Source organism: Tribolium castaneum, chromosome 3 (genome assembly GCF_031307605.1).
Source record: "Tribolium castaneum strain GA2 chromosome 3, icTriCast1.1, whole genome shotgun sequence".
Classification (NCBI taxonomy): domain Eukaryota; kingdom Metazoa; phylum Arthropoda; class Insecta; order Coleoptera; family Tenebrionidae; genus Tribolium; species Tribolium castaneum.
This window is the reverse complement of record NC_087396.1, coordinates 10845887-10867353: the sequence shown is the minus strand read 5'-3', so window position 1 is coordinate 10867353 and position 21467 is coordinate 10845887. Positions and strand designations below refer to the sequence as shown.

Genomic DNA, 21467 nt, shown 5'->3' with positions numbered 1-21467 from the left:
ATTTACGTAAGAAATTTTTTTTTCAAAGATTTAACAGGCATTATATTAATCTATTAATTTTAATTATGAAGAAATGAGCAAAGATTCTGAAAAAATTCACATGCATGCATAGGGAAAAAATTAAGTATTTAATAGCAATAAACCATAAAAAAGTACCTATTTTTATTGGAAGTTGCAACAACATTTATTGTATTTTTTTCTTAATGTCCAACTCCTTTGCAATACCTTTTCTTCTGATGCATTTATAAATAAGATATGTGGCACAGTAAACAGTGAGTAAGATTAACACAAGTGAAAGCAGAGACACAAATACTAAATCTAAATTAGCAGATTCGACGAAATTCATGTTTCTTGTAGCTAGATTGAAGTGTTCTGCAGTCTTAAATTTTAAAATGTATTCGATCCAAAATATTGCGACGTCTAAAGGTTTGTTCATTTGATGTTTGTACAACGCGGACCACTTTTTTGCGTTTTCCATATAACTAAAATTGTTAATTTCACATTTTCCTTGCTACAACTACAATTAACAAACTTACGTATTGTTGTTTAACACTTTTTGAATGACTTTAAATAAATTGTGTTCTGTGATTTCAAAAAAACTTAATTTTTCGCCGACACCTTTTGCAATAAACGTGTCAACATTTTGTAACTGGTCCAAAAAGAACGGAATTCCGATTACTGGAACCCCATTATACATGATTTCGTGTGAACTTAACAAACCGCCATGTGATATAAAAAGAATTGTATTGGGATGACCTAAAATTAGTAATTAAAATAATTAAAAGAAATATAGAAAAAAACACCGAGAATATCGTTCTGTGGCACCCATTTCCGAATATGCACATTTGCTGGAATTCCCTCTAGTTTATCGTTTTCAAATTTCCATATTACGGTTTGTTTGAGTTTTGAGAAAGTATTGATAATTGCCTGAATTCGTTCGGGGCCTAATTCCTTGGACCGTACATTGGAGCCAAGTGAAAATAAAATAGCACCAAATTTCGCATTATCCAGAATTTCTTTTAAATCCTGAAAGACTTTGATAAAATCAGAATTTCCAAAAAAACATGTACCATACATCAGGTAATCGCTTCGGTTGGATGTGTAAACCACCAACTGGAATCATATTCGGGGGCAAAGCTTCAACGTAGTTAAAAACAGGGTTGTAATTGATTAACATTAAGCTCATATTTTTCTCAATTTCTAAAATACTCGACTTCATCGGACCAAAATAATCATAAGCCAATTCTTGCTGACGGGGAATGTAATGTGTGAGCCTTGACACTTCAAGCAGTAACATAAAGAAAAAACTTTTTAATTTTTGCCAGAGATTTATTTGGGCCCCGAAAGAGTGTGTCATAAATGGGATGTAACTTTGCCAAATATTTCTAAACAAGTTTGGCTGGTTTATGAAAGGATTCACTCCTATTATTGGAGGGTTCCCGAATTTTTCTATGAGGGGATATAAGCAGTGTCCATAGTTAACGTCCACAATAATCAAATCAAATTTGAAATCGTTTGGATAATTAGTTATTTGTCGTAAACCCTTTGTTTTTTGGTCTAGAAGACACGTTACTTCGGCAAATGACCACAAATTTTTAATTGTTTCCCAATCGGACATATCTTTCATTGCCATTAAATCAAACTGATCTCTTACTTTCTCATAAGCTCCTACAAAATTTTGCCAAGTGGACTATCGACAAAATAAAATGAACTCACCTTCCATGACAATGTATGTGTAGTTGGGATGATTATGTTTGTCCTTATCGTGTCCCAACAGTGTAACATTGTGTCCCCTCTTCGCCAATTCAAATAAATAAACATCATTGAAAAGGTGATGGCTCGGGGAAAGAAGTGTATTAATGGCTAAGATATTCGCACCAAACACATTTTGTGCCAATGATGTAAAAATAAATAATGAAAACAACCTTTGTGCTTTTAATGACATTATTTCGTGTGGTCGGAGTCGGATTTACAACTGACACATAGGATAAAAGCGTGTTGTTTTAAGATTTATATTATAATAATAGTACTAGTTTAATTATATCTTCATGCTGCGATAACGTGTTAATAATCGTAAAAACATTACACGAAATTATTGTCCGTGAGTTGTTGAGTATAAGAATACCTCACATACACTCATAGCATGATGTCTAGAATAAGGCAAATAGATAGATAAAAAAATTAAATTATCACTTTAGAACTAAAATTTTATGGAACAAATACTTAAAAAATGAGGGTTTTATTGTTGAATTCATTCTTAGTGAGCAACAATTAAAAAAATAAGCAAGCACTAATTAATTTTTTTCTTTGTTTGTGGGTCTGTTGCATCTCCTCAAGGACTCAGTCCAAATAAAATATTTTTAGTCTTTGGCGTTTGTTAAGAGTAGCATAATTTGCATAATTAATTTGAAATTATTATGAACTTTTTATGAGTTTACTATTTTACATTTTTGCATTAGGAGTACGTATTTCTACAAAACAGTGGTGACGCAAAATTTAACAATTTTCTGATTCAACTTTTCAGTTTATTTTTACTGGCTTGTAAACAAAAACAAGTAGCACAAAAAATGGTTAAATTGAATCTAATTTTATTATGAAAAAACCTAATTTTTCTTGTAATTAGGTAGGGACGTGAAACCGACATGTGTTGTTTAATACTTTAATTTTTAGGCAAAAACTTGTTAATTGTTAGGAATTAGACAATTAGACCAGGTGTAAAATTCAAGGATGGTTCAACACACGTAAATTAATTTTTCACCTCATTTCTTTCTATACTTTCTTTGAAAAACGTATTAAAGAGTTCAAAGAGTATATCGTCGACAAAATCGATTACAACCTAATAATGTGTTATAGGGTAATTAAAATTTGCGTCACCACACTTGTCGACAAGTCCAAGATTTGTTTTGATGAAGTTAAAAAACCTGTTCCCTGGTATATCCTAGCAATGATCTCTATATAAATAAGGTTCCAAATTCAAATGAATTTATTAGACGTAAAGCAGCCAAAATGCTTTTTACTGTGTTTCTAGTTCTTACATGTGCTCATGTTGTTTTTCTGGAAGAGTATGTGATTCCTGATAACATCGATATTGATGATATTCTCAGTAACGAACGTTTGCTGAAAAATTATGTAAATTGCCTATTGGATAAAGGAAGATGTACGCCAGAAGGGAAAAAGCTTAAAAGTGAGTACACATTTACTAATAATTATCTGCATAAAGTTTAAAAAAATTGCAATTATTTAAAAAAACAACAAACAAAAATTAATTCGTTTTAGGTACAATACCAGAGGCTCTTAGTACAGATTGTGCAAAATGTAACGAAAAAGTGAAAGCAAATGTCAGAAAGGTTTTGCACCACCTTATAGATAATAAACCTGATATGTGGAAGCAGTTAGAAGCTAAATATGATCCTTCTGGAGAATACAGATCCAAATACAAAGATGAACTAGAGAAAAATGGGATTCATGTCTAATGTACTCGTACCTTCTGTAGATGTAAATATGTTGTGCGGACTGTTTAATAAAGCAACGTTTTTATGAACACAGCATTAGGTACTTATTTCTTTTGTTGTCCTTAGTATACCTATACTGCTGCATCAGTAGAAAAGTTACTCTAACTTTTCAATAAATACCTCCCAATTATTATTATACTCATAACTGACTTAATTTGCATAGAATAGAATTTAGACATAAACATAATATAAAAACATAAAGAAAATTAGTCGTTATACCAGTTTTTAGCTTGCGATGTCTAAATAGTGACCTTGTGATTTAATTATACTAAAATAGCCTCGAAAATAACGAATTCTATAAAAAAACTGTTTCAATCATCTTGGGGATGTTGGTATTTTAATATTATATTCCACAATATCATCTGCATTTTGTAAAAAATGATAATACTTTCCAAATGGTAATAATTTTTTCCTGAAAAATACAAAACCATTACAACTGTAATGGTAATTATTCTTCATGCTGTAACAGGTTTTCTTTATATTTCGTAGTATTTCCAACTTTTTTTGAACAGTTTACAACTTTTTTTATGTTTTTGATAAATGAAAATGTAGATTTTCCGAACTACTCAAGTGATAATTATGTTAGGAATTTCTTAAAACCATTTTATGTTGTTTTCTATATTTTATTTTATTTTGGATAGGCTCCCCAGTTTTGAACTTTCATTGTACAATAAAAATTATTGTAAGTGTTTTTGATTGTAATTTGAGCGTATTTCCAAATCTATCAACAACAGATGAATGAATGACTAAGCTATACAGTGAGTACTACAAGTACAAGTACTAGTACAAATAGGTAAGTACGCTTAAAAATCACAGAATACTTCGGTCCCATAAGTCGTTAGTCTTCAGTCAATGAGATAGTTTAATGCCCTCTTACGCTTGTCTTGAAGAGATGGAAAAAATATTTAGTTAATAGAAATAACACAGACAAATCTTTAATCGGTGGTAATACTAACTTGCAATAATTTATTGGCACCGTCATATTGACTTGTAACAAATAAATGTAACCACTCAGTATGACATTGCATTTTTTGGAAAAAGAGATTTGCGAGTCGTGTACAATAGCAACAAAATAACTTTGAAAAATAAGCATTTAACGAGATAAAATGAGAATACTCAATGATATTTTTTTTCTTTATGACCCTTAATATTATTTTAGTTACTAGAAATAATTTGTTTCCTTATAAACATTACAGTGCAATGACTTTGCAAGTTTTTGGAGATGTTGGACAAATTGGTAAATTAGATAAGCTAGATAACATAAGATAAGAGTATTTTAGTTCTGATATTCGTTTGTATAAATATTTATTATGGTTGATTCACTTGGCTTTTAACAATTACTAAAAAAATCATCAGCATACCTATTACTCTTTACCTGTAGGTGCAACGATAGTTGCAATGATACTCCTTATTCATTGCAGGAGCGTTTGTCCTTCATGTGGTTATGTAACATATAGCTCATTATAGTTCTGGGCACAAAGGTCAAAAATTAAGCCAACTTTAAACAAGCTATGACTGGGATGACATTGAGTAATTCATTCCCTGATACGATTGTTATAAATTTGTTTACACTCTGATAATTCATGATCCTTATTACAGTCGTTAGTAGCTACAGATACGTTTACTATGTATAAAGTATTTATTTTTTGTTTAAGTGTAAAATGTGTTCTAAGCGCCAACATTTTATACGTGTCACCTATACCTTCCCCCAGTCACCACATTTGGAATCGAGCTTTAGCACTTGGACTAGTCAACAAAGGCCACAGTGTCACTTTAATAGGACCTGACAAAGAAAAAGTACACCCGAAAAATTATTCCCACATTTACATGGAAGGTACTTGACAAATGCAGTCAGATTTTCTTTACTTCTCTAATTAATTTAAGGTATTTACGAAGAGCTAGACGACAGTTTTGACATAAATGAAATGGGCACCTACAGCCCAGCACAGATGATGTTGGAGTTCGAAAGCTGGAGTCTGTTTTCTTGTGAAAAAGCTCTAAAGACTCAAGGATTACAAAAGTTGCTGAGTTATCCCGCAGATTCTTTCGACCTTATTATATTCGATGTTACGACTGGTTCTTGCTTCTACCCCTTAATCCAGAAATTCAACTACCCTCCAAGTATTGCGGTCACTGCGTTTTTGCTACCAACATACGTTGCGCATAATTTTGGCAATCAATTATTTCCCTCATATATTCCTTGGTATGGGCTCCAGTACACATCAGAAATGAGTTTTGTGGAAAGAGTTTGGAACTTTATATTCACTTATGCCGACGTGGTTAGGAGAAAAATAAGTTTGTATCAAAAGGAACACAGTATGGCCAAAGAAATTTTTGACGAAAATATCCCGTCGATGGAAGAACTTGAACGGCACATATCTTTAGTTTTGGCTAACACGGATCCGATTCTGGATTTTCCTCAACCAGTCCCACCAAACATTATCCCGGTTGGAGGCCTCCATACAAGGAAGAGTAAAGATTTACCTCAAGTTTGTATTAATAATATGATAATTTCCATTAGTTTATTATGTGTTTCTTAGGACATTCAAACAGTATTAGACAATGCCAAGCATGGAATTATAGTCTTTTCATTAGGTTCAAATCTACGTTCAGATAAATTAAATAAACAAACTCAAAAGGCATTGCTGGAAGCTTTTAGTAAAATTCAAGAGACTGTGATTTGGAAATTTGAAAGTGATATAGAAAATTTACCTAAAAATGTCATCGTTAGGAAGTGGTTGCCGCAGAATGATATTCTAGGCATGTCTAACAATATTTTTTACAATAATAGTAATTTTATTAAGTTTAGGACACCCCAACGTGAAATTATTTATTGGACATGGTGGTGCTTTAAGCACACAAGAGGCATTATACCACGGTGTCCCCATGATTTGTGTTCCTTTCATTGTTGACCAACATATTAACACGCGGATAATTGTTAACAAAAACCTGGGAATTCATCTCGATTTTAAGAAAATAACCGCTGGTTATGTACTTCAACTGCTTAGAGAAGTTTTGGATAACCCCAAGTAAATACATTCGTTCCCGTTACTGTTATTCAACCAAGGTTTTTTTAGGTACACGGAAAACATGAAAAAGATTTCAAACATTTTCAGAGACCGGCTAGAGACTCCTTTAGAAAGAGGCGTATTTTGGGTGGAATATGTTTTACGGCATGGTGGAGCGCAATTCTTGACAACCCCAGCCAGAGATTTCTCGTATTTCAAAGCATCCAGTCTGGATGTTATTGCATTCCTTTTTGCAATTGCCACGGTTATAGTAATTATTGTTTGTAAAATGTTTGCGTTAATAATGAAAGCATGTAGTAGCAAGAAAAAAATTAAAGTAAATTAAGTTAAGTAAAAATTTGAATATTGTACAACATAAATTTATTGTAGAAAAAAGAATAAAATATATTGGACAATATTTCGTAGTTTTGATTCTTCCGACTCAAATAATTTTCATTAGATGAAGTCTATGTTATCATGTTTCTCTTATCAGAGTCAAAAATTAATCACAAAATATTGTAAATCTTTATTGCTCTCTAATACATAATTTTATTGAATAATACTGCTTTTTGTTTTAATTTAATCTCCCTTGACCTTCTTCTTACTTTTGCAAGCTTTCACAACGAAAACCACAATTTTGCAAAAGACTGTAGCTATAACACTAGTTATGACGACCAGAAATGTGATAACATCCAAACTAGAGACTTTGAAATACGAAAAATTTCTCGCAGGGGTCGACAAAAATTCTGCCCCTCCATGTCGCAGTGTGTATTCGGCCCAAAAAATGCCCCTTTCTAGTGGAGTCTCAAGCCTGTCTTTAAACGTGTCCGATGACTTTTTCATATTTTTCGAATACCTAGAAATAACTTCGGGAAAATCTAAATAAAAAAAAATAATAATTTACATTGGGTTATCCAACACTTCTCGAATTTTTTGAAGTACATAATCGACAGTTATTTGCTTGAAATCAAGATCGACGCCTAATTTTTTATTAACAATCAGTCTTGTATTGATACGCTGATCGACGACAAAAGGAATACAAAGCATGGGGACACCGTGGTAAATTGCTTCTTGCGTGCTTAGAGCACCTCCATGCCCGATGAATAATTTTACGTTGGGGTGTCCTACAGTTTAGTTAAATTAAACTAAATTATTTTTGCATTTTTAAACACACCTAAAATGTCATTTTGAGGCAACCACTTCCGCACGATTACATTTTTGGGTAGATTTTCAATTTCACTTTCAAATTTCCAAATCACAGTCTCTTCAAGTTTGCTAAAAGCGTCCAACAGTGCTTTTTGCGTGCGTTTATTTAACTTGTCTGAACGCACATTAGTTCCTAACGAAAACACTATGACCCCGTGTTTGGCATTATCTAAGATAACTTGTATATCCTACGAAAGTTTTATAATAAAGCTTATTAAAAGTCCAGTTTTCGTAAATACAAACTTGGGGTATTTCCAGATTTTCAGATTTTCTTGTGTGAAGTCCACCAACTGGTATCAAATTAGGTGCAACTGGTTGAGGATAATTCAAAATTGGGTCAGTATTTGCCAAAACCAACGAAATGTGGCGTTCTAGTTCATCCATTGGTGGGATATTTTCCCCAAAAACTTCTTTGGCTAAGTTGTGTTCTTTCTTGTATAAACTTAAATGTCTCTTAAGGACGTCGGTATACGTGAATAAAAAATTCCAAACTCTTTCGGTAAAAGTCATATCGGTTGTGTAAGGAAGCCCGTACCAGGGAATGTAAGAAGGGTACAACTGATTACCAAAGCTGTGTGCTACATATGTAGGTAAAAGAAACGCCGTTACAGCAACACTTGGAGGATAATTAAATTTGTGGATTAATGGGTATAAGCAAGAGCCCATTGTAACGTCAAATATGATAAGGTCAAAAGAATCGGGGGGATAACTTAATAATTTCTTTAATCCTTGCGATTTGAGAATTATATCGCAGGAATAAGCGCACCAGTCTTCGAACTGAAACAACATTCTTGTTGGACTATACGCTGCCATTTCATTCACATCGAAACTGTCGTCCAGCTCCTTGTAAAGACCTTACTTGAAATAAAAATAAATCAAATGGGAGTGCAACTATTAAGTACCTTCAATATAAATATGAGAATAATTCTTCGGTTGCACTTTGTCTTTGTCAGGTCCAATTAAAGTTACATGGTGGCCTTTCTCGACCAGTCCGAATGCTAAAGCTCGATTCCATATGTGATGACTATGTGAAGATATAGGTGAAACGTACAAAATGTTGGCGCTTAAGGCACATTTTGCACTTATTAAACACAAAAGCAGTATTTTGTACATTCCGTGATAAATACGAACTACTCGTATTAGCAACTACAACATGAATGGTGAATTATCAGTATATAAACATGTTAAAAACGCTCGTATCAGTATCAATTGGTGAATTAAAGTGTTATCACGATCCTCCTTATGCCACAAAAATTTCACCACATAAGCTGATTAAAATTTTGTTATTGGCTCTTTCAGTTTTCAACCAGTCACAAAGCTCAAATAAAAATACTTTAGTACAACCTTACGTACTCTCAATTTTTCTACTTACAAAAATATTAAATAAATAACACAAAGATTTACAATTTTACAATTGATTTTAATCACTTAGTCAAAAATTCTGGATAGGAAAGGAACTGAGATCCTATCCAAAAATCAGATTTAAATTTGTTTTTAAGTTGATTAATTTAGATTTCCTGAATGAGAAAGCGGTCAGTGAAGTAACAATAAATTTTAAGCGAAAGATTCAACCATAAAAACCTTTTTCTTAATTATGTGTTAATTGTCTAATTCGTTCCCACAGCGTGGTGCATAATAATGTAAAATTCATTAATAAAATGCAATTTTGGTTGCAGATGACACTGTTGATATCAGATGTTAGTCAATTAATTAAATTTTTAAATGATTTTGGCCGACCATGAGCCTTTCCGTTATTTCATTTTTACACAACCATATTTTTCCCCGCTCTAATATTTGTCTTATAAAAGACACACACCAACACCAAATAGGCAAAGAGTTTGGAAATCATTCAAGTCTTCTAACATGTTTAAAGTATTGTTTGTTGTTTTTGCTTGTGTTCAAGCGTACGTATATGCTGAAGAGTATACAGTTCCCCAAAACATCGATATTGATGAAATATTAAAAAATGATCGATTGACAAAGAATTATTTGGATTGTATTCTAGAAAAGGGTAAATGTACGCCAGAAGGGGAGGAACTGAAGAGTGAGTTTGTTTGTCTCAACAAATTATTTTTTTATCGATTTTGTTTGTAGAGGATATTCCGGATGCGTTACAGAACGAGTGTGCTAAGTGTAATGAAAAACATAAGGAAGGCGTAAGGAAAGTTATCCGGCATTTGATAAAAAATAAACCAAGCTGGTGGCAAGAATTGCAGGAAAAGTATGACCCAAAGGGAGAATATAAGAGCAGATACAATCACTTTTTGGAAGAAGAAGGACTCAATTAGATTATTCTGAATTACTGTACCTACTGTAATTTCTCGTACAGCCTAAATAAAGTATAAACTCATATTTATGTATTTTATTTATTTACACGCTTATGACAATTAATACTAACGAGTTAATTGTTGGTGATTTATTAAGTATTTACCTACATTATGAAATGACGAACTAATGAACGTAAAACTACAGTTTAGGTTATTTTAAGGTCGATTTTGATTTTGATCATTTTTTTTAAATTTCACTACATGGTGATAACAATTTCTTCATTTGCAAGAGTAATAACTAAACAACAAATAATATTCTATAACCAAAAAACTTATTACAGTAAATTTTCTTCCAAGCTAAAGTATAATTTAAAAATAGATTGGTTTTATGTAAAGTCATTTTAAAAAGTGTAAACAACGTTTATTATCAAGTTGAACTTGTATCACATACGAATACGTCAAATAATTTTTGTTGGTGTCATTATGATATAATTCAACCACGATATAAAAGATAAAAAAATTGAAAATTTTTTTGTTTCAGTTTTGGAATTATTTTTTATTGGTCTGCAAATTCGGCCATAATACCGTATATACTTTGTAGTTCACACCAATAACTTATCAAAACTAGTAAATACATCTTTTTAAAAATGCCAAAAAGTGAATTAATTGTTTTTCAAAACACAATAAGAATTTATAGGTAAAACTACGGCCAAAATTGGCGATTTAAAACAATACAACATTAAAGACCGTAACTACTTAAATAATATTTATTACAAGAAAGTGGTTAAGAAATGATCACTTTTGCTATTAGGGAGAACCGTTTTGAATGTTCTTTACTCATTTATTTCCAGAGCTGCTAAAAGTATAAGAATAATAATTTGCTCAGACAATATAGTTTTCGATTTGTCCAATAATTATTTAAAAAAATTAGGCCGGTATATCACTTGAAATATATCCATAGCTGGTTTTCTCACGCTTTCTATATACTTAGTTAAAATATCGGCGATTTTGAAACGCTTTTAGATTTTCCAGAAATAAATTTAATTTAAAAATTTGTTTCCAATATTAGTAAATTATTAACGTTTTTTTCTGTACTACAATTCAGAAAGATTAAAAGCCAAAGAGGACGACCCAACCTTGATTCTTTATAACAAAATTTAAAATTTTATTAACTTACTTGAAAATTAATGAATTACTTAAAATGAATGTAACAAAATGCATAACATAATAATTAACTACTGATTATTGTAATTAATTTTGACACCACGAATAATTTCGACGTGACCATGATCCCATCCTTTGTTGCATTTAAGACAATAGACTTCTTCCCTACCTAAAAAATCGTATAAATAGGGTTGCGATTTCTGAAGACAACAGAAAAAAAATTGCTTGCAAACCACCAACATGACTGCAATTGTATTTTTGTTAGCTCTTGCTTGCCTCAAGACTTACGTTTCCTCCCAAGAATATTTGGTTCCTCAAAACATTGACGTTGATGAAATACTGAAGAATGATCGTCTAACACGAAACTATTTAGACTGTGTTTTGGGTAAAGGAAAGTGTACACCAGAAGGAGAAGAGTTGAAAAGTAAGATTTTTACTTCGATTTGACAGAATTTATTTAAATCTTTTTTATGGCTTTTGTTATTGCAGAGGATATTCCGGAAGCGTTACAAAACGGATGTGCAAAATGTAACGAAAAACATAAAGAAGGTGTGAGGAAAGTCATTCACCATTTGATTGAAAATAAACCCAACTGGTGGCAAGAACTGGAAAGCAAATTTGATCCCCAGGGAGAGTATAAGAAGAAGTATGACGAACTGTTGAAGAAGGAAGGACTGGCTAATTAGACAACACGATATTTTTTGTCACGTCTTTGTTGAATAAATAAACATATATTTTGACCATATTTTCGAGTTTTAATTAGAACACCAATTCTGTTCAATTTGATTTTTACATAATTTTACAAACTTCGGCTCTTTTAGACCATCAATTTTGAAATCATTAGCTGGTCGATATATTGGCTAAACACACTAAATTGGGTTTTATAAATATGCATACATGACGATATATTTTGCCTTGTGGAGTTTTTAAGAAATGTAAATCATCTTCCCACCAAAAATATATTTTTATAAATAGAGAACACTGTTTTGAAAGAAGTAGACGAAGTTAGCAATCTCAACCGTGATGATTTTCAAAATTCATTTCCTTGTTTTTGGTGCCCTTTTAACTTATGTATCTTCAGTGGAATATCTTATTTTACGTGAAATCGACACAATCCTAAAAAACGACCAAATGACAAGAAACTACTTAGACTGCGTTTTGGACAAAGGAAAATGCACAAAAGAAGCAGAAAAACTTAAAAGTAAGTTTAATGTTTAGGTAGAAGATTATTAATTAATAATTCTTTCAGAGGGGATAACTGAAACTATGAAAAATGGATGTGTCAAATGTGAACAAAAACAGAAAGAAGATGTACACAAAGTTTTTCAACATCTAATGATACATAGACCAAACTGGTGGCATGAACTCGAAACTAAATTCAATCCACATCACGAAATTAAATTGCAGCACTTACACCAAAGTAAAATTAATCCACATGAAGAAGTTAAATTACAGCATTTACATCAATTCCCACATCACGACTTCTTGGAAAGGGAAGGATTTATTCGTTAAAAATATTTGTTCACTTCAATGTAAATGTTAAAATTAAAAAAAAATTGGTTTTTCGGATAATATAAAAAATTATGAAATATTTAGTTGTCAAATAAAGTTTTGTTTTATTCTTATCATGCGTTCTTTATTTTTTCCATTTTTTAAAGCAAAGACAACATGTTAGGTACCATCTCTAAAAATGCTTAAGCTTGACACCAAATACACCAGTTGATTCACGTAAGATAACAAACCTAGCAACAATAAAATACCATGTGCTTCATGTAATACTGAACAAATTAAATTATAAACAATTCGTCCGAGAAAGAGATAGAATGGAGTATAGGCATTTTATCTTTGTATATTTAGGTAAACCATTTTAAGAGGAGTAAAATTTTAATAATTCCTTTTTAAAACAAAACACAAAATAGGACATGGCTAAATTTTGCAAGTGGACGTACAAAAAAATTGATGATTTGTAATTCAAATCTGTAATAGTTAGAATAAATATAATTATTTAAACAGACAAATTAATGAATGACGTAAGCCTTGATATGTTGAATCTTATAAATTTTAATTCTAACCAATTCACACAAGATTTTGCAAAACAATTATCTTCATGAATTACTAATAATAATGAATGCACTTTATTGTGAAACATAGTGAATGTCTAAAATTACATCCCCTTCATAATTTAGTTCTTTAATTCAGTTTCCAAATAAAACTTATTTACAATTTGACCTTATTTTTTATGAAGAACACAATATTCTCATTGCCCTCTCTAAAACATAATTTTATATAAATGGGGATAATATTTTAGAACCCACAGACTCACACCGTCCAATCTTCAATCAACATGTTTGCAACAAGTGCTTTGTTTGCCTTTATTTGCATTCAGGGTTTAGTGTCTGCTGAAGAATATTTAGTGCCACAAAATATCGACTTGGATGAAATACTCAAAAATGATCGTTTGACAAGGAATTATATCGACTGTGTTCTAGGAAAAGGAAAATGTACACCCGAAGGAGAAGAACTTAAAAGTGAGTCAAAAATATATGTTTTTTTTTAAATTTCTACTATTTTTGTAGGAGATATTCCCGAAGCGTTACAAAATGAATGCGCCAAATGTAACGAAAAACACAAAGAAGGAGTAAGAAAAGTTCTTCATCACCTAATAAAAAATAAACCAAACTGGTGGCAAGAATTGGAAGCCAAGTTTGACCCCAAAGGCGAATATAAACAAAAATATAACAAACTTTTGGAAAAAGAAGGTTTACAAGCTTGAAACCAAAAATTAATTGGTGTAAAATTATTCGTGAATAAAGAAGTGAAACAATTTATGATTTTTGTTTTTATGATTATACTAAACTACCTACTGTTACAACATCACGATAATGGTCACATCAATATTAATTATTGCAATTGTTAGAATTAATTCAACGTGAAGAAGAAAAAATTTAATGTTGTTTCTTGTCACGACGGTTTTAATAAAACACCAGTAAAAATTTTTACAATTGAAATCAACAAGTATAAATACCAAAACGAATTGACAAATAATTTATTGTGATCGTCATTTTCACAAGATGTTTTTAGCTATAGTACTAGTTGTGTGTGCTTGTACAAATGTGCTGTCTGAAGAATACACAAATCAGTATAATGACGAATTAGATGCGGCACTAAAAAGTGAAAGACTTATGAAAAGTTATTTCGAGTGTCTTTTGGGAACGGGAAAATGTACCCCTTCGGGTGAAGAACTTAAGAGTAAGTTTTTAAAAGTAGATTAAATGTTACACACTTTTCTTTGATTTTTTAGAAGACATTCCAGATGCGTTGAAAAATGAGTGTGCCAAATGTAACGACAAACACAAGGAAGGTATACGGAAAGTCATTCATTATTTAGTAAAACAAAAACCAGAGTGGTGGGAACAACTACAGAAAAAATTTGATCCACAGGGGATTTATAAGAAGCGGTATCAAAACTATTTGGATAAAGAAGGGCTAAAAGCTTAAATTTTTTAAGTTGCAAAATATCTGTTATGAAAATATTTTTACTAATAATACTAAAACATGTGTGTGCTTTCAATAAATACTTCTATTAAAACCAGTAAGCCTGTTTTTTTATACTACCAACTACTCCAAAAATGGGGTATTATACCAACATTCAGAGAATGAATTTATTTTTTTTTATTTCAAATGCATATTTTCGGACAAATGTAGTATTTTAATAGAGACAACCAGTAAAACGCTTGAGAAAAATATGTGTTGAAGAAGTTCACCTTATTACAACAAATTTATTCAAATAGGAATTAAAAATAATCTAATGAATAATTAATAATTATTAGCATTGCCTTCCGCTTCAATGACGTACGGGTCAAAGTCTGGTAGTGAAGTACCTAAGACTTTTATTGATATTTACAAGGAAATTATAAGTGATTTAAATTTTTTATTAAAATAATTTTACTGTGAAAATCGTCTCACTAGAACTCTCCCTTAACTACCTGACCTTTACTTATTTGCAACTAGAAATAGTTTGTTATTCAACTTCCGTCTTCCTGTTTTTATTATAATATCGTATTTCCTCAGTTTATCACAAAGGTGATTTTAGTTTAAAAAATTTATTCATGAAGTCACAAAAGTAACTTACTCCGAATTATTGAGAAAACTTTAGACAGTAATTAGAGAAATTGCGACTTAACTACAAGCTTTTACTGATGAATTCTTGATGGCTTCTGCAAATTCAAGCATTTGGAAACTTTGTTATATTCCATAAACGTATTTTCAATGTGAAGTGAGTAATCCCCGTTGCAAAGTAATTTTCCTCTCATTTTGGCAAAACTTCCATGTTTCTGCAATCAAGCTCGTAATTTCCCCAGAATGACAAAAAACCATGAAAAGAAATTAATTAAATATTATTAGCTTGGGACCACAATTTCAACCGAGAAATTGTTACTTTTCAACATCTCGCTTGCACAACTGTGTTAGGAAAATATGTACTTATTACAAAATTATATATTTTTAGTCGAGGTCATTTTTGTAAAATTGATTTATTGTGTAGTGATGACCAGAGAGGAAAACCAGGACACTGCCACTTTACCCGTTTGCAAAAACCCGCAAAATGATGGTCGCCCTGCTCTCGGTACTTAACATTTTGGAATTAAAAAAAAAAAAAATGAACTTCGTATTATAAGTTATGATACATCAGTATCTTTGCAAATCAAGTGTAATATTTGCGTTGTAATGGATATTTCGAAAATAAAAGAATTATATTACTTCTTGAAAATCTTGCAAAAACACAAATGTTCCATTAAAACTTGTTTTTATTGGATAATATATCTATTTACATGACATCAATAAAGTCCCGGCGATTAGAAACCTCAACCTTTCTGCTATGCAAATGAAGCTAAGGACACTTCCCCCCTAATTACCAAATAATTGCTGTCCAGCTATATAAAGAGAATATTTGCGAAGCGACATTACTGTATTTTGCACCCTTCAAGATGAAGACACTTGTGCTCGTCCTTTTCGTCGCAGTTTTATCGGTGGTGTTCGCCGCCGACAAATACACCACGAAATACGACAACATTGACTTAAACCAAATTTTGAAAAGTGACAGATTATTGAAGAACTATGTGAACTGTCTTCTCGACCGGGGCAAGTGTAGTCCGGACGGACAAGAATTAAAAAGTGAGTTGAATTGTTTTTGTGGTTATTTGGTTCGTTAACCTTGCATAAATTTACTACTTTGATTAACGAGATTCGTTTGGGTATTACCGAATGAGGCTCTGAACCAGTTTAATTATTCGCGAAGATTTTTCGAAAACTGGTGCCGGTTACTAAAAAGGAAATCGTTTTTTTTACTAGACGAGACTGAACTAATTGGCAATTTCTTCCAGATAATCTCGCCGATGCTTTGCAAACTTCTTGCAGCAAATGCAGTCAAAGACAGAAGGACGGCAGCAGGACCATCATCCGGTACCTAATCAAGAACAAGCGTGATTGGTGGAACGAGTTGGAAGCCAAATACGACCCCACAGGAATTTATAAAAATAAATACGCCGACGAGCTCAAAGCCGAAGGAATAGTTTTGTAAAGTAGCTAGTTATTATTGTTGTTAAAAATTTTATTTAAAAATGACATTTTGTGATTGTGATACATTTTTGTACATCTGTTTACAAATAAACAGTGCAGTGGAAAACTTTTGCTATTATTGCGAAGGCTATTGTATTAACATAATTTGCTTTTAATTGTTGCATAAGATTTTTTACCAAAGGAAGCGTAACGTCTTTTTTAATAGCCCCATCCCGAGTTGTGGCATTTTCTGTTTTATTTTTTTAGCAATCTAGAATCGGTTTTATGTTTCCTATTTTATATTCATGCTGGAAAGCCCTGTGTAAGTCCACCAAGGACTTGATTGCCTTGTTGTGTTCATTTAATTTTGTTTGTTAACCGACATTAAATGTTTCGCCGAGATTGAATTAAATCAAGGTGTGGTTCGATAATGCATACAGCATTTTTCAAATGGAAATTTCCTTCTAGAAGACGTATGACTAATTAAATCATTTTTGGCACCTGCTCTATTTTCATCCTTATTAAAAAAATTTTTTTTCTGGATTATTAATTAACATATGATTTCAGAATGTTTGAGACAATTATTTATTAATCCCAAATTAATACAAACAAGTATTATCGTTAAGTTTATATTCCTTGAATTTCGTATTTGACGTAAATAGTGAACGGAATTAAGAACAATTTTACAATATTACTCTTTACAATCAACAAAATTTAAATTAATTAAGTAGTTTAATCAACGTAATAACAAAAAAACCGTTCGACGTGTGATAACTTTGCATTTACATTCCTTACTGCTCATGTGCATGTTTCTATTTTTTTATACGTATTCAACCTTCTCAGTACAAATTTTAATATGCACATAGAATTAAATGTAAAAAATTCAAAGACAAGACTTTTACCTTTCTAGACTTGCTTCGAATTTTCACGAATCGGTGAGTTTGATTCGTTCCAGAAAATTATTCAAGGCAAAACTACATTCTACTCTTTTGAATTATTCTTTTTCCATGCGAAAAAAAAATATAAACCTATTTTTTCGTGTCTGCTTTCTTTCTGTTGACCCTTCGGTTGAACCTAACACCAAAAAAAGATTTTCGGAAATAACTTTTATCTTTTCAAGATAATCATGTGAATATATCTATAACTGACTTTATGATGTGGTAAAGATTTTTTTTTCAATGAGAGAAAATTTGAGAGACTTCGGAAAAAAGTGCTAGTCAAAAATCCATGACTACGTGACTACGATGAAATACATTACAACACTGCATGACGGTAGCTAATAAATAATAATCCTGAAGTATCTGCTATAAGCGAGCATTAAATGTTGTTCAAATTAATACGTATGAGTGTTAGAGGAAGGTCAAATGATCATCCTGTTTAAATTTTGTTGCAATGAACTTCCTTTCGATTTTCTTTGATTTTATTCTTTTTTATTAGAGTAATTTTTCAATAACTTTCATGCAAAAACAGTAAACAAATCAGTTACTATTCTTATTTCCTTCTAAAAACTATGAATGGAAAATGCTGGGTGTTTTATTTCGAGCTATTTGGCAAGAAAAAAATTAAATACCTGGGTAAAACAACAAAAATAATTATTGTTATTACTAAGAGTGAATGACGCAAAATAATATGACTAAAGTCTGCAAAAAATGTCACTTATTGTTAAACCATACGACTAATTCCCAATTATGTAACATTTACTTAATTATTGGCAAGTTTACAAAATTGATTTTTAAAATTTTCAACTATTATTAGCAACTTTTGATTAAAAAAACTGCATTACTCTCGATAGAAATTAATTCAACAACACTGACCCTTTCTTATTAGGTCATACAAAAACTACCTGCTAGTAAACAGTACCATAGTTGAATACAAACTGCGCAATTTTGTCTCATCAGTCATCATGGACTTAAAAAATTTCCGCATTTAAGTGTTGCAGAAACAAAACAAAGAATTTCTTACAATGCTTTTTCAGTAAACAAATTATTGCATCGCTCTTTTATTTTTCTGAGAACAATTAGAAAAACCAATAAGAATGAATAACAGATTCTGTTATGATTATTAACGAGGTTGGAGAAAAAGTATTTTAATTACAAGGTGTAATTTCAATAAAGCTATTGTGACTTTCAAGGTATATGAATCAGTTCTTGTTACATGCCTTTAGATCATCCCCTCCTAAGGCGTTAGATATTAATTATGATTCTGATTTTAATATAAATTGATCAATTAAAGCCGTGGAAGCTAAGTAACAAAGCAATTGTGAAGTGAATCATTATGAAAACTTTAGTGCCTTTGCTGTTTTTCGTGATTGCCATTGCAAGCTCTCTTGCTGAGAACTCAAAATACACCACGAAATATGACAACGTCGATTTGGACGAAATTATCAAAAGTGACCGGCTTTTGAAAAACTACGTCAACTGTCTTTTGGAGAAGGGCAAATGCACCCCCGACGGCGCAGAATTGAAAAGTGAGCAAAGTTTATTATTTTCCAAATTTTGACTATTTTTCTTAGGACATTTGCCCGACGCTTTGCACACCGAATGCTCAAAATGCAGCGAAACCCAGAAGAACGGCAGCAAGAAAATAATGCGACACTTGATTGACCACAAACGCGACTGGTGGAACGAACTGGAAGAAAAATACGACAAGGAGGGCGAATACCGAAAGAAGTACGAAGCCGAGATCAAAGGCAAGAAGGATTAAACTCTAGCTTTGGCCCAGTGTTATTTTCCGATGTCATTTGGTTTGAGTGACACAATAAATACAGCAATAAAAATAACAAAGTTTTGTTTGTTTGGTCACCTTGCCCCTCGTAAAAATTTGCTCAACAAATTATGCAAATTTACACGTTTCAATAATTAAAGCAGCTGCCGGTGTATTTCCAAGTCGCGTCTCTGGGATTCTCGGAGATCCGTGACGTCAAAGTGCGTCTTTTTTGTTATAATATCTTACATATAAATTTGCGCTCAGGAACCGTGCCATTCAGAGCTTCCAAACATTCGACAAAACAGTGAAATCATGAAAACGTTCGTGCTTGTTGCCTTTGCCGCTGTTCTCGGCCTGGCTTTGGCCAGACCCCAGGAGAAGTACACCACCAAGTACGACAACATCGACTTGGAAGAAATTTTGAAAAGTGACAGGTTGCTCAAAAACTACTTCAACTGCTTGATGGAAAGAGGCACCTGCTCTCCGGATGGTGAAGAACTCAAAAGTAAGTTTTTTCGATTTTTTGCACATTTTTCTCTAACTGGGCTGAAATTTTACAGAGGCACTGCCCGATGCCTTGCACAGTGGCTGTTCAAAATGTACCGAAAAGCAAAAAGAGGGTAGCAGGAAAATTATCCACTATTTAATCGACAACAAACGAGACTGGTGGAACGAATTGGAAGCCAAATATGATAAAGACGGAGTTTACAGACAGAAATACAAGGACGTAATTGAAAAGGAAGGCATCAAATTGTAAATAGTTTGCTATGCTATGTCCTAGGCTGATTTGCAATTTTTTACTAAATAATTAGTTTGTGATTTTTCTCGAAATAAACGCTTAAATGTAATGAACGTCTTTCTCCTCACACTTACCCACAAACCTTCTAAAAAATGGATGCGGTTGGCAACCTTAAAAAATAATTGATTTCGAAAAAACCTTCAATAACTTATAATCAGTGGTAAAATATTTATTTTCTTGCAATGAACTAGTGACAAGTAAATATATGCACATGACAATAAACGTGCGTGTTTTACAAAGCATTGCTTACGGTTAATTGAATATGACGCAAGTCAAGATATTCGACTCAAGAAGTAACTAAATACTGTTGTTAACCTTCAATTGCTGTATTTATACTTGACAATTGGCTTAGTAATAAAATGAGCAAAACGAAAATGCACACAAAGTCATAAAATTCTAGCTGCAATAAAGCGAAACAAAAAACAATTCAATTTTAACAAAAATGATTTAACACTTAAAATAAAAAAATTGTAATGCCTATTCACTTTGCTCAAGCTACCTTAGGGTAAAAGCCCTTTCTTATAAAAACTATAAGAAATAGGTATTGGGTCAGTATACGCGTAGGGAACGAAATAATAAAGCATTATTTCTTTTGTAATAAATAGACTAGTCTCAATTAGTTGCGTGTAAGTTGTGTGACAAAATAAATTTTGCAGTTAAGGATTTTGTTAAATGAATGAATAAACTGAGTAGCATCATAACATGTTTATTTATTTTTATGCATGAAAAAAGCAAAAGCTACAAAGGTTTAAAGCAGATTACTTCCACCTTGCTAAAGCAGTAGTCAACAATATTATTTATTTATCGGTTCTCGCAATTCAGAAATGATTAGCTTCCAAGAATAAATTTGTTAAAATCATCGGCGTGGCTCAAGTCAGGATCAAAACGCTTCTGGACTTGTCTCCATTCATCAAATCGGTTTTTTATAACGAACGTTGCCAATTTAATAACAAAATTCTTCTGCTTGTCATTACAGTCAGCGCAGTAATTGCCGAGAACTAATGGAATGTGTTCTAGAAACCAAAATTTGTTTGGAAAAAAATATCACAATAAGTAAGAGTGCGCACCTTCTAAATCTTTTTCCGCAGGATTACACGGTCCCTCTCCTCTTAGACAAGCCATGTATTCGGTTACCATTTTATCATCGGCGAGTAATTTATCGATATCGACGGTTTCATAAGGAACACTGGCACCAAAACTCATATACACTAACGACATCAAAATAAAATTAATCACAAACAGCTTCATT

At 31.9% G+C, this 21467-nt stretch overlaps 13 protein-coding genes across 13 annotated transcripts; 10 read left to right on the top strand and 3 right to left on the bottom strand.

The window, feature by feature from the left end:
- Positions 1–145: 145 nt before the first annotated feature.
- Positions 146–1995, bottom strand: LOC661646 (UDP-glycosyltransferase UGT5). The gene is made up of 5 exons (XM_008198122.3): positions 1717–1995; positions 1076–1668; positions 804–1026; positions 537–756; positions 146–482 (listed from the first exon to the last, which is right to left on the bottom strand). Exons 1-5 carry the CDS (start codon positions 1943–1945, stop codon positions 185–187), a joined length of 1563 nt encoding a protein of 520 aa, XP_008196344.2. The 5' UTR covers positions 1946–1995; the 3' UTR covers positions 146–184.
- A 1011-nt stretch (positions 1996–3006) lies between these two features.
- On the top strand, positions 3007–3473 carry Csp18 (chemosensory protein 18). Its single transcript, NM_001045821.1, is given in 2 exon segments — positions 3007–3184; positions 3277–3473. Coding segments are annotated over 2 exon segments (375 nt in total).
- Positions 3474–5045: 1572 nt separating this feature from the next.
- LOC661555 (UDP-glycosyltransferase UGT5) lies at positions 5046–6938 on the top strand. The gene is made up of 5 exons (XM_008198121.3): positions 5046–5346; positions 5397–6001; positions 6053–6272; positions 6322–6541; positions 6590–6938. The coding sequence occupies exons 1-5, from the start codon at positions 5139–5141 to the stop codon at positions 6864–6866; spliced, it is 1530 nt and encodes a 509-aa protein (XP_008196343.2). The 5' UTR covers positions 5046–5138; the 3' UTR covers positions 6867–6938.
- An 88-nt stretch (positions 6939–7026) lies between these two features.
- On the bottom strand, positions 7027–9054 carry LOC661511 (UDP-glycosyltransferase UGT5). The gene is made up of 5 exons (XM_015981953.2): positions 8629–9054; positions 7970–8580; positions 7695–7914; positions 7425–7644; positions 7027–7376 (listed from the first exon to the last, which is right to left on the bottom strand). The coding sequence occupies exons 1-5, from the start codon at positions 8837–8839 to the stop codon at positions 7100–7102; spliced, it is 1539 nt and encodes a 512-aa protein (XP_015837439.2). The 5' UTR covers positions 8840–9054; the 3' UTR covers positions 7027–7099.
- A 535-nt stretch (positions 9055–9589) lies between these two features.
- Positions 9590–10013, top strand: Csp17 (chemosensory protein 17). Its single transcript, NM_001045819.1, is given in 2 exon segments — positions 9590–9770; positions 9821–10013. Coding segments are annotated over 2 exon segments (374 nt in total).
- Positions 10014–11397: 1384 nt separating this feature from the next.
- Csp9 (chemosensory protein 9) lies at positions 11398–11842 on the top strand. The gene is given in 2 exon segments (NM_001045818.1): positions 11398–11581; positions 11647–11842. Coding segments are annotated over 2 exon segments (380 nt in total).
- A 338-nt stretch (positions 11843–12180) lies between these two features.
- On the top strand, positions 12181–12669 carry Csp15 (chemosensory protein 15). Its single transcript, NM_001045826.1, is given in 2 exon segments — positions 12181–12358; positions 12407–12669. Coding segments are annotated over 2 exon segments (441 nt in total).
- Positions 12670–13501: 832 nt separating this feature from the next.
- On the top strand, positions 13502–13928 carry Csp14 (chemosensory protein 14). The gene is given in 2 exon segments (NM_001045817.1): positions 13502–13685; positions 13734–13928. Coding segments are annotated over 2 exon segments (379 nt in total).
- Positions 13929–14228: 300 nt separating this feature from the next.
- Positions 14229–14655, top strand: Csp13 (chemosensory protein 13). Its single transcript, NM_001045816.1, is given in 2 exon segments — positions 14229–14406; positions 14459–14655. Coding segments are annotated over 2 exon segments (375 nt in total).
- Positions 14656–16142: 1487 nt separating this feature from the next.
- On the top strand, positions 16143–16735 carry Csp12 (chemosensory protein 12). The gene is given in 2 exon segments (NM_001045815.1): positions 16143–16329; positions 16539–16735. Coding segments are annotated over 2 exon segments (384 nt in total).
- Positions 16736–18987: 2252 nt separating this feature from the next.
- Positions 18988–19416, top strand: Csp11 (chemosensory protein 11). Its single transcript, NM_001045814.1, is given in 2 exon segments — positions 18988–19180; positions 19226–19416. Coding segments are annotated over 2 exon segments (384 nt in total).
- A 315-nt stretch (positions 19417–19731) lies between these two features.
- On the top strand, positions 19732–20176 carry Csp10 (chemosensory protein 10). The gene is given in 2 exon segments (NM_001045813.1): positions 19732–19924; positions 19980–20176. Coding segments are annotated over 2 exon segments (390 nt in total).
- Positions 20177–21046: 870 nt separating this feature from the next.
- Positions 21047–21466, bottom strand: LOC103313838 (ejaculatory bulb-specific protein 3). The gene is made up of 2 exons (XM_008198119.3): positions 21286–21466; positions 21047–21231 (listed from the first exon to the last, which is right to left on the bottom strand). Exons 1-2 carry the CDS (start codon positions 21464–21466, stop codon positions 21047–21049), a joined length of 366 nt encoding a protein of 121 aa, XP_008196341.1.
- Position 21467: the final 1 nt, after the last annotated feature.

What these genes read in the sequence shown, in the direction of transcription:
- LOC661555 (XM_008198121.3), top strand. Translation starts at nt 5,139, where the DNA reads ATGTATAAAGTATTTATTTTTTGTTTAAGTGTAAAATGTGTTCTAAGC. An exon ending in TTCCCACATTTACATGGAAG is followed by an intron (nt 5,347 to 5,396) that starts GTACTTGACAAA and finishes AATTAATTTAAG; the next exon opens with GTATTTACGAAGAGCTAGAC. An exon ending in GCCGCAGAATGATATTCTAG is followed by an intron (nt 6,273 to 6,321) that starts GCATGTCTAACA and finishes TATTAAGTTTAG; the next exon opens with GACACCCCAACGTGAAATTA.
- LOC661511 (XM_015981953.2), bottom strand. Translation starts at nt 8,839, where the DNA reads ATGTACAAAATACTGCTTTTGTGTTTAATAAGTGCAAAATGTGCCTTA. An exon ending in TTCTCATATTTATATTGAAG is followed by an intron (nt 8,581 to 8,628) that starts GTACTTAATAGT and finishes ATTTCAAGTAAG; the next exon opens with GTCTTTACAAGGAGCTGGAC. An exon ending in GCCTCAAAATGACATTTTAG is followed by an intron (nt 7,645 to 7,694) that starts GTGTGTTTAAAA and finishes ACTAAACTGTAG; the next exon opens with GACACCCCAACGTAAAATTA.
- LOC103313838 (XM_008198119.3), bottom strand. Translation starts at nt 21,466, where the DNA reads ATGAAGCTGTTTGTGATTAATTTTATTTTGATGTCGTTAGTGTATATG. An exon ending in TGCGGAAAAAGATTTAGAAG is followed by an intron (nt 21,232 to 21,285) that starts GTGCGCACTCTT and finishes TTTGGTTTCTAG; the next exon opens with AACACATTCCATTAGTTCTC.
- LOC661646 (XM_008198122.3), bottom strand. Translation starts at nt 1,945, where the DNA reads ATGTCATTAAAAGCACAAAGGTTGTTTTCATTATTTATTTTTACATCA. An exon ending in AACCGAAGCGATTACCTGAT is followed by an intron (nt 1,027 to 1,075) that starts GTATGGTACATG and finishes AAAGTCTTTCAG; the next exon opens with GATTTAAAAGAAATTCTGGA. An exon ending in AAAGTGTTAAACAACAATAC is followed by an intron (nt 483 to 536) that starts GTAAGTTTGTTA and finishes TAACAATTTTAG; the next exon opens with TTATATGGAAAACGCAAAAA.